Here is an 18,027-nt window from a genome sequence, read left to right on the forward strand (position 1 = left end):
CGGTTGAAGGATCATTGAAATCTCTAGATACACAATGGTATTACTTTATAATATGGCGCTGCACATAAGGCCTAAATTAAGTTTTGTTCTTTTAAGCTCAATTTAGCTAGGCTTGGCTCCATCATTATAAATTCTCACGGCCTGCCAAATTTTGATGATATTCTTTGTTTCCTGTTTAAAAACTCTGACTTGTTTACCCCGGTTCTTATAATGTGCCTTCTTGTAATTAAGTTGGTTCAAATATTAATTGCATCTGACTTTCAAGTACAATTATTTAAATACAATTTCAAAACTACATGGAATTTGTCGCTGGCTGTAATTATAAAGTGTTACCCCACGAAACTCCACAAGTTCCGCAAAGTTCAACCCCCGATCGCATGCTGATATTAAAGGCACAAAGACTAAACACAATCCTGATCCCTCTCATCGTCCACTAAAATGTGTGTTTTTATGCGACCATTGGGGGAGGGGCCCTCGGAAGATTTCCTGCCCTCCATATTAATTACTTTATGATTCAACAAACACGCTTGCAAAATAAAAAAAGGCACCTTTTCCGAAGGAGTCTGTTGCCCCCCTCTTACATGAGACTACTATGAGTACATGAGCCTTCCAGCAAGCTTGCCCCAACCCTCGCAGCCATGCATCAGTTGGGGTCCAGCCGTCGTTAGTTGTTGTCGGGACTGTCCACCGCAGCCTCCCTTTCCAGCAGAACCGGACCGGTTCTCGTGGTCCGCTGGCCGAGGGCGACTGCAAGGTGCCGGTTTTTTTCCCTCTTCGTCTCTTGGCAGTCCACAGGTAACCAGAGACACCATGTCCGCCACGCGCTTCCCACTCCGGAACGGCTTCTGACCGCAGCCTGCTCTGCGCCCGGACTCCTTCGGGGCTCCGGGCTCCAGGATTCTCGGGGGCGTCATAGTCCCCCTCATCGCAGGCACGTAGAAGTTAGCCGCCATTCACGGGGACCCCGAAAATTCAGTCTTTATTCGTCCGCGCTGTTTCGTCTCCATTCAGTTTCCAGTTTCGTTACGCCGTAACCGATGAAAAAATTTTCTCCTCTGTCACTGCGGCGTGTCGCTGTGTTTGGAAATCATGACGCTACAGCAAAATGAAGTTAGTTTGTTGTTAAGTTCTTCCCTTTCAAACAATACGCCAAGTAGCTCTCTTCCAGTCTCCTCATATTTATAGTCTAATGTTCTTCACAAAACAACTTTGTCGTGCCATCAGCCGGCTATGCCCGGTTCCGTTACTTGTTTAGGAATCTGACCACGGCTGAAGTTAGTGGCTACCACGGCGCAACTTCTGCTTTTCAAAACAAAGCATACTCAGTGTACGATCAGACTTTTATGCGGTACTTTGGTCAAACCACTATAGCTCGGCCTGGCGTTAGTTATTTCATTAACATTGTGTTTTAGTATTCCTCACTTCACATCTCGTATATGACTAGTTGTCCCGATACATTACCTAGCAAGATAATATTTTCAAATTATTAACACCAGTTGTCACAAACCTTAATATATACTTTGGTGACACAAAGCAAATTGACCACATCTTACAATTAAAATGTAAATACTCAAACAGGGCAGTGTTTCCACAGAATTTAGTTATTTGATATTGAATTATTCACTCAGCTATCACCATCTTTCTGAACTTTTGTTGGCTCTCGCCTCAACATTAAATTTGTTACAAACAATGATTGTATTATTCTGCAACGTTTTTTTTTTTTTTACCGGAAGTGTTCTCTGGTTTTTTAGGTCTCTTGTTTTGCTATTGTTGTTCTGACGCTGTTTCTGGCGTCTACCATATTAGAGGTTATTTAGTTGTTTGTAGATATACCAGCAGGTTACACAGTGCTACAAAACACGGAGGTTTTTCGCGTTATTTTATGTTGTTCATTTGATTGTTCTTGTTATTATGTCCTGCCAACGCGCAGCTGATCAGATGTGCGCAAAAACGTTGTTTCCACTGCCCTCCATGTGGTGGAAAAATGCAACAATTCACTTTATTCCTTTTTTTTTAAATTTTATTTTACAAACCCCAGACACCAAATAGCAGTATTTACAGTGAGCATTATTATTTGCACAATATACACAAATATAGTTTTAATGTAAACTTTTGAAATAAGGTTTACTTTAAATAAATAAATATATTTGAAAAAATATTTTTAAAAATCTGGGAGATTTTTTTTTCTCTCCAGTAGAAAAAACAAGCAATATCTTAATGAAAAAAATTTTGTTTGTTGCAGGATTCGATTTGTTTTCATAGCTTGTTTTCACAGCCAGTACAGTCAGAGCAAGCAAACAAACAAAAACACAAAAACAAAAAGGAAATGATTTTTAATATTTATCTAATTAAATTACATATACAATTTGTACATTGTAAAACGTTAGAATTATGGAATCTGGTCAAATGAAATTTTACTTGATTGGCATATATTTAGTTTATACCAAGTATATTTTCCGTGATGATTGCTAACTTAAATAAATAAATCTTTGATTTCATATATTTCATTTACATTTTACTCAAAATTCTTGCTTCATGTTTACTGGAGGTTAAGATTTATTTACTGTGTGCCCTGGGGGTTGGAATAACAGTTTCTTTTGTTTAATATGACGATAGGGGCTTCTCAGTGTCAACTTTATATTTCAATTTTGTGGGATATATTTTGCGGAAATTTGTGTAATTAAACCATTTATATCATTAGAACTATTTTGTAAAATATTGTATTATTTAATATTGATACTTTAACTTGCTTTAACCTTTTAATTTCCTCTGGATTAAAAAATATTCTGATTTTGATTCTTGCTTCTAAATGCACATTTTGGAATGAAGAATTTGCCATAGATTACGAGTAACAACACAATAACTACTGTAACAAATTTGTGGCATTATCAGTTGTACAAATCACTATTACTGGAATAATAGTAAAAGTAACAGTTGCAGTCTTATCTAAAACGCACATACATGATCACACTGCAATTTCAAAGTCACGTTAATAGATGTCGCTATTAGTTACGGAGCTGCTTGAAACACCAACGAAGAAGTAGAAGACTCCCGGATGAGCAGTACATATGAGGAAACTGGCCTGTGCTCGGTCTTTTCACCGAGAGCTAACCACGTTGGTGGCGTGCTTTCCTGGCTCACCGCTGTTCGCTTGAATTTTTTTCCGAATAAGTCGGTCAGGAATATTCACAATGGTATGTGCTGTTTGATTATGTCAACCAACAACTTGTATGCAGCTGGTTTTTGCTAATTGCTTGATAATTTGTAGAGTAATTTGAACTCAAGAGTTTTACGGAGTGTCGCTGCTAATGCCGACAGCTAATGGCGCTCGCAGCCCCTTCATAAACACCGTCCAAACGGACTGTAGATAGTTTTACTAACGTTAGAAAGCTGTAGATTCATGCGGCTGTGGATGTTAAATGCACAGTTAACGTTTCGGCGCATTTCTAAGCGAGGCAGAAGACTCGCTTATATAAAGTTCAAGCTTCCTCTTGACTCGCGCGTTTTGTGGGGGCCGGTTGTTGCTGAAAGTAAATCATTTGGGTGTCGTTATTCATCGGGGTGTCCCAAATTATAGTTCTCTGCCGCTGCGTTCAGGTGCTTTTGCCCGGGCTTCCGAATCAGTGTAAAAGGAATCAAACCTAAACTAGTTCGCTGCCCGTGTTCTTGAGATCTCCCCCCCTTTTTTTTTTTTTTTTTGTTTTTTTTTTTTGGGGGGGGAGGCTTGTTTAATTGTAAGCCATGCTGTGTAATATTCTGTGGACCTTTTTTTTTTTTTTTTTTTTTTTTTTTCCACATCGTCCTGCAATATCAAGGATGGGTCTGAGTAACTGCTTTTTCCTCCTCACATCCAGGCTTTTAAGGACACCGGCAAGGCACCAGTTGACACTGAGGTTGCCATCCACCGCATCCGCATCAACCCTCACCAGCCGCAACGTCAAATCTCTGGAGAAGGGTAATTAAGCTCAGATTTAGTTAATGTTGTGAGTTTAACCTGACCTGAGCGATGAGGACAAAAATTTGACTGATAAACCCTGATTTATGTATACGCTATTCTGAGCCACGGCTTGGAAAGCGAATGAGGCAAAGTGATGACTGCCATGTTTTCAAGTTTTGTGCATTTCTGCTCTGCAGTCTGCGCAGACCTGATCCGTGGGGCTAAGGAAAAGAACCTGAAGGTGAAGGGACCTGTCCGCATGCCAACCAAGGTACTGAAGCCCATGGCTCAGAACTCTTATCTAACACCAGATTAGAATAAATTGCTTTTTTCTTGATTGCGTATCCTGAATGCTTGATCATTTTATTAAAGTAAAATGCATTTCTCTTCCTCCCTCCAGACTCTGCGCATCACCACCAGAAAGACTCCCTGTGGTGAAGGGTCCAAAACCTGGGATCGCTTCCAGATGAGGATCCATAAGCGCCTGATTGATCTGCACAGCCCATCTGAAATTGTCAAGCAGATCACCTCCATCAGCATCGAACCTGGTGTAGAGGTCGAAGTCACTATCGCTGATGCATAAATGACCCAGATTTTTCAATAAAGCAATGAATGAGGAAACTATGACGTGGTGGTGTTTGGGTTGTGATGGTGGGAAACCTCAAAAGGGCCAAGTTTGCGATGAATGTCTAGATGTTAATTGTAAACTTAAGCAAAATCTACCTACAGGTACAAATAAAGGAACCTGAAAAAGCAGTCTTAGACGCTCACTGAATGGCTGTAGTTTTCAAAAGCAATAATTTGCCTTTTATTAATAGGTCTTAAAGGAAAGAAAGTGCCAAAGGTTTTACTAAGTTAAAATAAGTGTAAACATTTGTCAGTTGAAGGATTATTAGGGAAACCTTGAACTAAGGGGGCTAGTGACATGAAAACTGTAAACCAGAGTTGGATGTCTCGAGACCGGTCCTCACTTTTACGTGGTCTCGGTCTTGCTTTCTCAGATCGACAAAGTGTTCGGGAGATTTGGAGTCAACCATGGGGGGGCGGGTGGCTTACTGGGCTTAAGCCCGGGTCATTTTTTTCAGAAGCCCGGGGTCTTTTGGAGTGTAATTTGTTTCATAGTAAGATGCCTGACTGACAACTGTATAAAACAAAACCTACACACAATATTCCAAGCACATAGCACACAGTACTAAATTCCCTTTAATTTTGGTATGATCCGAGCTCAGGCACTAGGCGACTGAGCACAACACTTGCGCATGTGAGCGAGGGGGGAGAAGCTGCTCCCTGCGAGTTTGCTGCAGACAGGAGAGCTTAAGTTTGACCAGGTACCAAAGCAAATCATTGGCACTGTTCTAATAATGTAAATATGACAGTGTTTCACAAAAGATTGATATCAAAATGATCACTTGACCCATATTACGTTACTTACTCTTCGAGTGAATCAACAAATGGCGAAATGAAAAGCCGAACAACAACAACAATGCTTTCCTTTTAGAGAGTCTTAGCTTACATGGGTTTATTTCATATTTTCAGTTGCTACCCTCCACGGCTAAACAAACTCTCTAAATCGGTTTCAGATATGTACTGATGAACACAACAATGAACACAAGGAGCTTCTTTCAAAGAAAAAACTCAGGTACATGTTATTTTATATATTATGCTTTGTATGTTGTTCAGTATATTTCTATGCAAAACGAGGAATTTCAATTCACAGCAGTATATTCACAGTTGAAACCAGATGTTTACATAAACTTTAGAGAGAAAACATAGAAACATTTTTTTACTGTTAAACATCAATTTAGAGTAAACTTGTTTTGTTTTAGATAAATAAATGTTGAAATATCTTTTGAATTAGTTAAATGTCAGAATAAAAAGAGACAGAGCTGTCTATTTTAATCACTTTCATCAAATTTAGGAGTACATACACACTAAGTTTATTGTTAATTAATAAGAAAACTCCAGACGATTCCATTCTGAGCTGAAGAAGCTTCTGATAGGTTAGTAGAGTCCATGTGAGTAAACTGGTGGCACAGCTGTGGATGCATATAAGGCAAAACACAGAGCCTGTTTCTTTGACATGGGAAAATCAAGACATGTCAACCAAAACACCAGGAAAAGAATTGTGGAGCTCCATGAGTGTGGCTCAATTTGAATACAATTTGGTGCCATTTACAATTAAGAAATACAGACAATTTACTCTTAAATTTAACAAATGTGTTTTTATATTTATTAATCTAAAAAAAATAAACATTTAGTCTGATTCGATGTTACAATTAAAAAAGTGTTTGTGTTTTTATCTGAAGAGTGTGTAAATGTCTGGTTTCAACTGTGTATTTGATGATGTTGGTGTTTGGCTTGATTGTCAGCACAAAGAGGAGAGAGAGAGCAGAGAGGGAGAGAGAGGAGCAGAGAGGGAGAGAGAGGAGCAGAGAGGGAGAGAGAGGAACAGAGAGGGAGAGAGAGGAGCAGAGAGGGAGAGAGAGGAGCAGAGAGGGAGAGAGAGGAACAGAGAGGGAGAGAGAGGAGCAGAGAGGGAGAGAGAGGAGCAGAGAGGGAGAGAGAGGAACAGAGAGGGAGAGAGAGGAGCAGAGAGGGGAGAGAGGAGCAGAGAGGGAGAGAGAGGACAGAACAGAGATGGAACAAGAGCAGGTGAGACACACATGTTAGTCAAATGGTTGTTTGCCAAAACCCATCAGAACATGTATCTAGTACCTAGAGTAACTTCTTAGATACCATTTGTTACTTTTCAAATTCTATATTTGTTAAGTTATGCAGGCTTGTTTGCACAACAAGGCTGAATAATTATATAAACTTCTCTGAATCTAAATATTGTACTTTGGTAGAATTAAAAAATAAGTGTAGTGCAGGTCTATGATGATTTTTAGTGCTACTATCATCTAGTTCTGATTCTGGTTCTGTTTTGGTTAAGTCCTCAGTAGTCCTGATTTTGAACTCTTGTAGTCCTGTTTTGATTCCCGATCAGTTCTGGGTCTGTTTGAATTGGGGTTTAGTCCTCGTGTCTTGATACAGTTTAAGGTGTCCTGCATATGTGATATTTATTTTTTCCTATATGAAGTCATTCTTTTTTGAACAAAACTCAAAACAGAGCCTATTAATCTATCAGTCATTTCTACCCTCGCTTTATTTTCTTTCGCTGTTCAGCTCTCACACAGTGCCTCAGCTGTGCTCCAATCCCTCCATATTGTGGCCAATCACATGCGAGGATATAGGACAATATCATTGTGTGAAAAACAGAGAGGGTGAGAGACGTGACAGCCAAGTGCGTCAAGTCAAGTGAGGAGGGCTGTGCTGAAGCAAAAACACATAAATATGCCTGACACCCGTAAACGAAGCAGCATCTGGCTGCAGTTTTAAAGACTTTTTTGTCTGTCTCTGTCTCGTCTCGATGTTGTCTCGACTTGTTCTTGGTCTTGTCTTGGTCTCGATACCCTCTGGTCTTGGTCTTGGTTTAGGCGGTCTTGACTGCAAGTCTAGTTGCACCAGTGGTGCCATGAGCAGTATCTATCTGCTGCTCATCAGCTGCTATGCCGTGGTTATTGTCACAATGTGGTGTATTTGGATCACTCGATCCTAAGTGGATATGGATATGATCCAGGATTGGATGTTTTGTATCAAATTTGAAAGGAACAATTGTTCCTTTCCCCTTTGCTGTGTACTCTGCTGATGCTGTTTTCAAAACCTACCACACTCATGTACAGTATCAGTGTCACACTGAGATATTTCAAAGATAATAATAATACATTTTATTTGAAAGCGCCTTTCAAAACACGGTGATCTTAACCAGATCAGAAAGATATGGAGGGCAGAGATGATGAATAGCCTTAAATGTGTACAAGAGTATTTTGAAATTGATACGATATTTGACCGGGAGCCAGTGAAGCTGCTGCAGAACAGGAGTAATGTGGTGGATAGAAGGGGTCCTGGTGATGATACAGGCAGCAGAGTTCTGGACGCGTTGAAGCTTGTGGATGGATTTTTGAGTATAAAAATAACCTGAATAAATACAAATAAAGGGAAAGAGCTGTCCAGACCTCTGTCTCTGACCATCTGTGTTAACACTTGAAATCGGAAACATGTAAATGTAACAAACATGTTAAAACATAAGAAATCAGGAAGGGGCAAAAAAAGCATTTTGCTAAAAAAAGATTTAGAGCAGAAGTTTTTAAAATGAAGATATATTGCATTTATTTACAATTAAAAACACACAGAGCAGAAAGTGTGTTACTGTTTTACATCCACAGACACACAAGAAAAGAAGCCGGCAACATGAGGTCAAGTTATGGCAATTTTATTTGTGTATTTCAGTACATGTATTCAGAATAGTTTTTAAAAAACAAACAAACGTCCCAAGTCAAGTTTGGGGGATTTTTGTGAAAGAAAGGTTGAGAGAGGGGGAAGGAGGAAGAAACTATTGATCTCCTTAAACTTGATGCTGCTGGGTCAGTTTTTTCTCAGCAGTCTGCTCCAGAATCCACTCCTGTCCTCGGCTTTCTTTTCTTTTTCTTTTGCCTTCAGCTCTTTTAAGGTTTTGTTTAGCTGCTCCTCGGCGTCTTTAAATGTTTCTTTCAGCTGCTGTTTGGCCAGTTTGACTTTCTGTTTCAGGAGCTCTTTAGCTTCCTTTTTGTGCTTTTGTATTTCTTTAAGTGCATCTTTGCAGCCTTTCTTGGTCACCTCAGAGGCTGTCGTTTCTTTCTTGAATACCTTCAACTCAATTTTCTCTTCTGCAAGTTCTTCTTGCACTTTCATCAGTTCCTTCTTCATGTTTTCATTGTGACTCTTTGTATCTTCCATTTCTTTCTTTGCTTCCTGTATTTTAATTTTCTCTTCCTCCAACACTTTTTGAGCTTCCAACAATTCTTTCTTCATATTTTCAATCTCATTTTCTGCCTCATGTTTACGTTTTTTCTCCTCTTCAAGTTGTTGCTTTACATGCAGTAATTCCTTCCTGAGTATTTCAGCTTCAGCCGTTACATTTTCAGCTTCTTGTGTTGCCAACTGAATTTTCCTTTTCTCCCCTTCAAAAGCTTCCTGCACCTCCTGTAATTCCTGCATCACATTTTCTGCCTCCTTCTTTGCAGTTTGATATTTATTTTTAGCTTCTTGTGCTGTGGTTTTCTCTTCCTGCAATGCTTTTTGAGCTTCCAACAGTTCTTTCTTGATGTTTTCATTCTCATTTTCTGCTTGTTGTTTTCCCATCTTCTCTCCTTTAAGTTTTAGACCCACATGCAGTAATTCCTTCAATACTACTTCGGTTTCAAACTTTGAATTTTTAGCTTCTCCTCTTGATTTTTCTGCCTCTTCTTTTAATTTGACATTTTCAGCCTGTATTATTTGAAATTCTTCTCGTAGGTTAATCAGCTCAGACTGTTCTGTACTGTATGGTGACGCACTCACCAATCCTCTTCTCGATCTCCCTTGATTCATTTTGGCCTTTTAAACAAAGGAACCAACGTTTTGTAGAGAAGTGAAGTTTTCGATGTGTTTTTTTTCTTCAACCGTCGTCTGTCCTGCACAGAGATGCTGCTGTAGATGTGTCTCTAGCTGTGTCTGGATACAATGAAACATGCTGTAACTAAGTGCTTGTGTTGCACAGTTCTACAAAATGCCATGCATGCTCCGCCCACATGGTCAGGAATGTCAGGTGCTGCATCACCAAATGCTGCTCCCGTTGCCTAGCAATAACAGCTGTTTACTTTTTGGGGTCTGGTTCATTATTTAATAAAGAAAACATGTCCAAGTATTGGGTGCTGAGGCTCAGCGCATATTCTAGCCTGCTGTGTGGGTGGGCAGCTAGAAATCACTGGTGGGCAACATGAGAGAGGAGAAAACTGGAGCAGCCAAGCAGGGAGCTGCAGGTTGCTGGTTTGAGTCTCTGTTCAGATGCTGGTGTCTCCTCTCTCTGAGATGTTTGCAAACAGTCCCAGATAAAACAATAAAGATAATAAACAAACACGTGACTAAACTAACAATTATGACACTGATATGTTTCATGTGTAGCAGGATGGCCTCTATACAGCAGTCGCTGCAAGCATCCACATCGGCACACTTACTTTCTTTAAGCAGGCGTGCTGGGGTCCTCCTAAGGAAAGTTTGAGAATTTCATTTCCTTCATCCTGGTGAACTTTTTACCAAATGTTTTCATCAAAGCTTCTCCATCACTGACAGCGATTGTTTGGATCTTCACACTCATCTCCACCAACCCTAAAAAATGAGTTTCACTTTGCTCATATAATGCCAGGAGTGTCTCCATATTCCAAAAAAGTCTATGCAAACATCTAACAGTATCCCATATTCATATAAATATTATTGATATTATAACAAAAGCTGTCTCCACCACAATTGTCCCAAGTGCTTTTTTAAAACAGGATTTTTAACCAGAGGATTTCTCTATAGCTTCATTTTTTAAATATTTTGTAGACAACAACAGAATCATTTCAGAAAAACTCAAAATGACTGGTGTCAATATTATTTGCCCTACAAAAAAGGTCAAATATAAAAAAATATTGCAAATATTGCACAGTGAAAAGGCACTACAGCTCAGTTGTTCCCACTCTCCTTTGTCCTCCTGTTTCCCCTCCGTCTCCCCTCCAACGAGGAGTTTAAACAGTTTGATGGTGTGTGGGACAAAGGAGTTTTTAAGCCTGTTGGTTCTTGACTTTGAGAGAAGCAACCTGTCGCTGAATAGGCTCTTCTGATTATTTACGAGCACGTGCAGAGGATGCCCAGGCGAGAAATTTGGGTGTAGTGATGGATGCAGACCTAAACTTAGAAAAACACATTAAGACAATAACAAAGTCAGCTTACTATCACCTCAAGAATATTTCAAGGATAAAAGATCTGATGTCTCAACAGGACCTGGAAAAACTAGTCCATGCATTCATTTTTAGTAGGCTTGACTACTGTAACAGCATCTTTACAGGTCTACCTAAAAAATCAGTCAGACAACTACAGCTCATTCAGAACTCTGCTGCTCGAGTCCTCACTAAGACCAAAAAAGTGGACCACATCAGTCCAGCTCTGAGGTCTTTACACTGGCTGCCTGTCCGTCAGAGGATAGACTTTAAAGTTCTGATGCTGGCCTATAAAGCTCTGAATGGTTTAGGACCAAAATACATCAGTGACCTCCTAACCCAGTATGAACCTTCCAGATCCCTCAGGTCATCTGGATCCGTTTTTTTATCAGTTCCCAGAGTCAGAACCAGACACGGAGAAGTTGCATTCAGCTTTTATGCTCCTTATATCTGGAACAAACTCCCAGAAAGCCTCAGATCAGCTGAAACACTCAGTTTATTTAAATCCAGGTTGAAGACTCACCTGTTCTCAGCTGCATTTGAATAAAGCACCAAATCCACAATTTTAAGCTTAAATTTCAAAACTTACACTAACTACTGATTTTATCTACTGTTCTGATTTTATCTGTTTTGATTTTATATACTGTTTTGTTTGTTTGTTAATTAGTTAAGCTTAAATTTCAAAACTTACATTAACTACTGATTTTATCTACTGTTCTGATTTTATCTGTTTTGATTTTATATACTGTTTTGTTTGTTTGTTTGTTTGTTTGTTTGTTAAGTGGGTTTAGAGCTCTGGGTAGCTCCCCAGCTGGGTCTAGACTGGGTCTAGAGAGTATTTTAAATTCAGGGATTTTAAAATAGAAAGTAGCTCGTCCACAGAAGGACTGGTAGCTCCCCTTACGATAAGGGTTCAGATCGCGGCGAACAGGTGTGAAATGTGTGTGTTTAGTTAGTTTGTTTGTTTGCTTGTTTTAATCAATTTTAAATCATGCTTTTTATTTGTTTTTGTTTCTAATGTCTCTGTAAAGCACTTTGAATCACCTTGTTGTTGAATTGTGCTATACAAATAAATTTGCCTTGCCTTGCCTTGCCTAAACACTTCACCTTGTACAAAAGTAAAGCCGCTTAACATAAATTGTATTGCACCATCAGTATTATGAAAATACATCTTCTGTAGAAATTTACATACCTTGTTGGGAGATATAAGATCAAAATGTTCCCACACAGGGAGGACATCCTCCTCTTCTTAGCTGGCTCCATTCTCTCCTGTTATGCAACAACCTCTGGTGATTAATATAAAAAAAACAAGATTACCTTTCATGTGTTTCTGTTTAAGCTCAAATTGATTTGATGGTTGGAGGTTTTCTCAGTGTTCATCAGTCACTCTTGACCTGGTGTTATCATATGGTTTATCTGTTTTATATTTGGAAATGTGGGATTCAGTGTTCTCTCATCACAAACCTGTTTCTCTTGTGCATGAGTTTAAAGCTCGCGCTCCACCCCGCCGCTGCTCTCTTCTCCTCCACATCTTTACCGACCCTGAGATTACTTATTAGGCCCACCCCAGATGAGCTGCTTTTGCAGTTCCAGGAAACCTGTACTCAGACCATGAACACTGTGAACCCATTAAAAACAAGGCGCCCGAAACATATTCCACAGCCCTGGTTAAATGAATCCACCCGAGCAGTCAGGCGTCAGTGTAGGAGAGCAGAGTGAAAGTGGAAGAAAGACAAATTGCAGGTTTCTTTTGAAATGTTAAAAGAATGTTTCTCAGGTCATTGTGTTAAATTGTCATAATCCCCGTGTTCTTTAAGACTATCAGCTCTACTCTAAACAACCCTGAAAGCCTCTGCTGACACATGTCATCAGTTCCTTTCTTTCTTTGAAAACAAGGTCGAGTCTGTCAGGTCAGCAATAGTACTTCCTACAGATGACCCATCAGTGTTTATTCCATGACTGTAAACATGTTTCCATTTGTCACTTCAGTCTTTACTCTGAAATACAGGAAATGACATCATGGCTCAAAATCTTTGTCGTTCAAACAATTCTTTATTTAACATTTTTTAACTTCATTTAAGAACTTTAATAAAAATACATTCAATAAAAACTTGAGAACAGGAAACTGATTTTAACTCCAACCACTGAAAAAAAAGGTAAAAACTGAACACGAACAGAAGAAGAACAATTTATAAAGATTAAAATGGAACTATAGGAACATTTTGATTAATAGCCTCATTAGAACTTTAAGGAGAGCCGACCTGAACTCTGTGGAGCCTGATCTCCAGGGTTTTAAGTTGGACTCTGAAACCAGAAGAGGATGTTTCTCTCTCTTCAGATTCGATGGCGTCCTGTGATGGGAACGATTTCAGCCCTGCGTGATCGCGCTGATGTTTGCACAGAGCAGATAATGAAGTGAATGTTTTGGCACATTGGTAACAGTGAAACAGTTTATTAGTAACGTGGGATCGTTTGTGTGCAGAGTATGAACTGAGATTACTGAAGCTCTTGTCACACTGCTCACAGCTGTAGTTTCCTTCCATGTGTGTACGTTCATGCTCGTTACGATTACTTGAACGTGAGAAGCTTTTGTCACAGTGTCTGCACTTGTATGGTTTCTCTCCTGTGTGGACTCGTTTGTGTGTTTTAAGGTCACCTGCAGTGGTGAAGGATGACCCACACTGATCACAGAGGTGCTTTTTGACCCCACTGTGAAAGAGTTCATGTCGTTTTAAGTCACCTGATGTGGGGAAGCTTCTCCCACATTCTTTGCAGTATTTCAGTTTGTCTCCAGTGTGTTTACGTTGATGTATTTTTAGGCTGACTTGCTGACTGAAAGTTCTTCCACAGATGTCACAACGAAAGTCTTTCCCACCACCACAGCGATGACAGGGTTGAGAAGTGGATCCATCTGTGTCGCTCTGCTTCTAAACAAAGACACAAAGACAGTGTAAGTCAGTCCTTCAACACTTTTATCCTGAAAGTCGCCTGAAATAAAGAGCATCTCTGCAGACGTCCAATTACATTTTACTGTTTCGATTAACACACTCAGTTTACTGGACTACAATAACTACAATACTACCACCATAATACTACAGCAATACTTATTTAATATTACAGTAACATCTGACTTACACTTATGTACTACCACACTACTGTTTTTAGGGTACCCATGGTAAACTACTGTAACACTGCAATAATACTGATTTAATACTGCATTAATAACACTGTAATTGTGCAGTTATAACACTGAGCTGACCGGGATACAAGAAAAACACTATTACCCCCAATGACACTGCAATTATACCATTAAATGGGTATTTTAACACTAATATTTAAAAGTACTAAAGCTATATGTAAGCAATGATACTACAGCTGCAATACTACAATACCATTACGTAGAGCAGGGCGATATGACCAAAAATATTTATCACAATATAGATTTGAAAATTTGCGATAACGATATAACTGACGATATAATTGACACTAGAGAAAATACTTAACTCCACAATTTTGTTAGTGCAAAAAACCCCATCAATGTATTTTCACTTAAACAAGCAGCTGTTTTTTACATTAAAGTTATATAAAAATGTAACAGTGCAAATTCCTTGCTGACAGTTTAACCAAAAGGCATTTCCAGTGGAAATTGGCCGACATATCCTCAGCATAACCATGTAAAATATCCACAAAACTTTAAAAGAGCTTATACACACACAATACGGTAATATTATGTTGAAGCACCGTACGTATCACTCCGCGAGGCTCCTGCCTACGACAGCCGTAATGGTCCGACAATCAGTGTTGCTAACTTAGCGACTTTGTCGCTCTATTTAGCGAGTTTTCAGACCCCCTTAGCGACTTTTTTTCCTAAAACGCGACTAGCAACAAATCTGGCGACTTTTTCTGGCGTTATTAGAGACTTATTTATGACAACTTTTTAACGTGAAAGCGCGTATCGCTCTTACTCTCAATGAGCAGCGGGTGCTGCGGTGGGCACCTCGCCCGTGTCAAAGCGCTCACAGGCGGAGGATAGTCCTCCCCCAGCTGCTATCAGGGCAGGGCTCCCGCACTGACTGTAACGCAGTCAGTTCTTCTTTTACTGTTATGTTGTTTTGTGGACCACAAAGTTTAAAACTACTTATGAACACACAAAAACACAAAGTAACTCCACCAGAGTGCCTGTTTCGGGTCACTTTTGCCGTCCAAGCCAAGGACGGATAAAGGGTTGGAATTGTGACATTAAAAAAAACAATAATTGCTAGAATAAATTTAATTTGTAGTTCTAAATAAATTCTAAATGCATTTAAGACGTTTTTTACTGACTTTGTCTCTTCCACGATGTTATTTCTCTCTCCAACAGTGTAGGTTAGAATTACATTAGCATGACCAATTATGCAAATTAGGCGATGACATCATTTAGCGACTTCTAGCGACAACCAATAGCGATTTTCCTTACTGAGGAGTTGGCAACACTGCTGACAATCCATCAAGTGGTGCGGGTTCGTAGCTTAGCAAAGTCGTACTAAAACATTTGACAGATTTTCGAGCGCCGTGTACATAAAATCGTTTTGAGGTCAGTAAACACAACCAGAATCCAAACATAAGGCACACGGGATTATAAGGGGCACTGTCGATTTTCAGAAAAATCAAAGGTTTGATTTTAAGTGTGCTGTATTTACCAAAAAACACGGTAATAACGACGGTCTGCTGGCATGCTCTACCAAAAATAGTGCTTTGTTGTGTATCTGACGGACGAAAGCTAAACCAGTTCCACACCACTGTCATTGCAGCATTTTTACAAACCAATTCTGGTTCATCCGTTTCATTCAACGATCCGCTTTCGCCCTTGTCATTCTCCGTCGCTGCCGTGCCTTTTTCGCCATGTGCGTATGAAAACAAAGGCACTGTTGCATGCGCGTTTTACCCATATTCTATCGCGATATTTCATTTTCTTGTCGTTGCCCAACATTATACCGGTATTACAGTGAACGGTATGATATGGCCCAGCCCTACCATTACGTAACGATACAACTTTGTTAATCATAAGAGAAGATTACTGAATGGTTTGGTTTTTATACTTAATTTGTTTTATTTTATTCCATTTACACCTGACAGAGGAATGAGCCGCTGTAAACCAAAGCCCATTTATGCAGAAATAATAACACCATGATATACCACGAAGCTGCCTGAAGATTAAATAACAGCAACATTGCAATTTTCAGCATTTTTAGTTTTTCATGATCGTGTAAACGAAAATCATAACTGAAATGAAACTCTGAATAATGGCTCAGAGCTACTCTTCGGTGCAGTAGAAGTGCTAACATGCTAACACAATTTAATGAGCAGACTTGTTCCAAACAGTCAGACTGAACTTACAAGAATAAAATAAAAATACAAACCTCACAGTAACTGCACTTGTAGAGTCTCTTTCTGGTGTGGATCTGTTGGTGTTCTCTCAGGTACTGTGGAGTTTTAAAAGTCTTCTCACACAGGTCACATTGATAAGGTCTCTCCTCAGTGTGGGTAAACATGTGGCGTTGTAACTGTGCGTCTGTTGTAAAGTATTTGCCACACTGATCACACCAGTACACATCTTCTCCGGAGTGAATGCGTAGGTGTATATTTCGGCTCCATAGCCGGCTGAAGGTTTTTCCACAGATGTCACAGCGGTATGCCTTAACTCCAGAGTGGGTAACTAGATGTCTCTGTAAGCTGCTACTGTGAGTAAAAGCTCTGCCACACTGATCACAGCTGTAAGCTTTAACTCCACTGTGGATGACTTGGTGTCTTTTCAGGGCTTTCTTCCAGGAAAACGACTTTCCACACAAGTCACAGCTGAACGGTCTCTCTCCAGTGTGGATGAGCTGATGTTGTTTTAGTTTAGACTTCCAGGTAAAATCCTTCCCACACTCGTCACAGGTGTTTTTTTTCTCTCTCTTTCTTCTGTGAGGTTTGTCGGCCTCCTGAGAGCGCTGACTTCTCGGTCCACGTTGGTCCTGCAGTGACAGAGATACAAACAGAGGCAGTGAGTGAAATGCAGTCATTAAACAAACTGAAGCTTCAAACTCCCTCCATTAACACTAGTTTTAAACCTGAAGGTGGAGTGTGGCACCAAACACCTTAAAGGTCTCTTATCCCCACCTACTGGTAGTAGTAACACATTACATCCAACCTGGTGTTAAAGATAATTAATCATTGTTCAAACACTCTAAAATCATGCCCATCCCTCCTGCTTGTACACAAATATTAATGCTAACAAACTCAGAATAGTAATAAATGTTTACCAGGTCTGTACTTTTTTATATTTCCTGTTGCTGTTTCCTATTATATATTTCTATAATTGTCTAATTTATTCGATAATAATAAATCAAATGTAACAGTTACTAGCTTGGTTCAGTGAAGGATGATGTCAGAGTCTGACTGTAACCTGACGTTTTTTTTACTTTTACTCGCTACATTAAAAAAAAAAAAAAATCTGTATTTTCTACTCCTTACATTTTCAACACAGGCTTGTTACTTTTGGTTTAAGTCATTTGAGGGGAGTTATTTCATCACTGCGGGCTTCAAAGATCAAATTGATTTGAGCCTAAACAGTAACACATGAAATCCAATCCTGCATCACACACCAGGCTGTGTGGTAAAGTCCAATAAATGGAGCATGTAACGATCACTGTAACACAAACCGTAAATTTTATCTGAGTTTAAAGGTTTAAATCACCGTCAATTTCATCCTTCTATGATTCAGAGTTTGGCGACATTCCTTATCATACAGAGTTCCGTTGGCTGAGTTGGGAAAAAGTTCTCAATAGAGTTTTTGAGCTCAGCAAGAAAATCTGTCAGTTCATGGTGTGAGATTATTATATTATCTTATGCCACATTATACCCCTAATTAAAGATAGTGAAATTATTATGTAGTTTTAGTTTGCATTATTCTCCTGACTTCGAAGAAGGTGACAACTATTACAGTTATTAAACTGATTTGTATTACATTAGACTGCTGATTTATCGTGAATGAGTGATATTGTTTTATGATGCATTATACTGCTGAGGTATAAAAATACTGTTTTCAGAGAGTCATGGCCTTATTTGTCTGATTAGAAGAGAACAGAGCATACCGGAGAGGTTTTCTGCCCCATCTCATCAGGAGGAGATAAAACAGGGAGCCAAGGCCGTCACTTAGGCGCCGTAAGAGAGAAAGAATGTGAATGTTTAGGTTTTATGACTAGGTGGAGGGGGGCTGAAGCTATAAGAATGTGAGAAACGCTCAGACGCTTC

At 39.5% G+C, this 18,027-nt stretch overlaps 1 protein-coding gene, 1 long non-coding RNA gene and 1 other non-coding gene across 3 annotated transcripts; 2 read left to right on the forward strand and 1 right to left on the reverse strand.

Moving 5' to 3' along the window:
• Positions 1 to 3,176: 3,176 nt before the first annotated feature.
• Positions 3,177 to 4,561, forward strand: LOC120743040 (40S ribosomal protein S20-like). The gene is given in 5 exon segments (XM_040046584.1): positions 3,177 to 3,194; positions 3,855 to 3,917; positions 3,919 to 3,955; positions 4,135 to 4,208; positions 4,338 to 4,561. Coding segments are annotated over 5 exon segments (360 nt in total). The 5' UTR covers positions 3,177 to 3,191; the 3' UTR covers positions 4,521 to 4,561.
• Positions 4,001 to 4,066, forward strand: LOC120743044. Its single transcript, XR_005698035.1, has one exon. It is a non-coding gene; the product is annotated as a small nucleolar RNA U54 (small nucleolar RNA).
• A 9,019-nt stretch (positions 4,562 to 13,580) lies between the features above and the next one.
• LOC120743030 lies at positions 13,581 to 16,194 on the reverse strand. Its single transcript, XR_005698025.1, has 2 exons — positions 16,152 to 16,194; positions 13,581 to 13,679 (listed from the first exon to the last, which is right to left on the reverse strand). It is a non-coding gene; the product is annotated as an uncharacterized LOC120743030 (long non-coding RNA).
• Positions 16,195 to 18,027: the final 1,833 nt, after the last annotated feature.

This window comes from Simochromis diagramma, unplaced genomic scaffold (genome assembly GCF_900408965.1).
Source record: "Simochromis diagramma unplaced genomic scaffold, fSimDia1.1 OVJJ01000661.1, whole genome shotgun sequence".
In the NCBI taxonomy this organism is placed as follows: Eukaryota; Metazoa; Chordata; class Actinopteri; order Cichliformes; family Cichlidae; genus Simochromis; species Simochromis diagramma.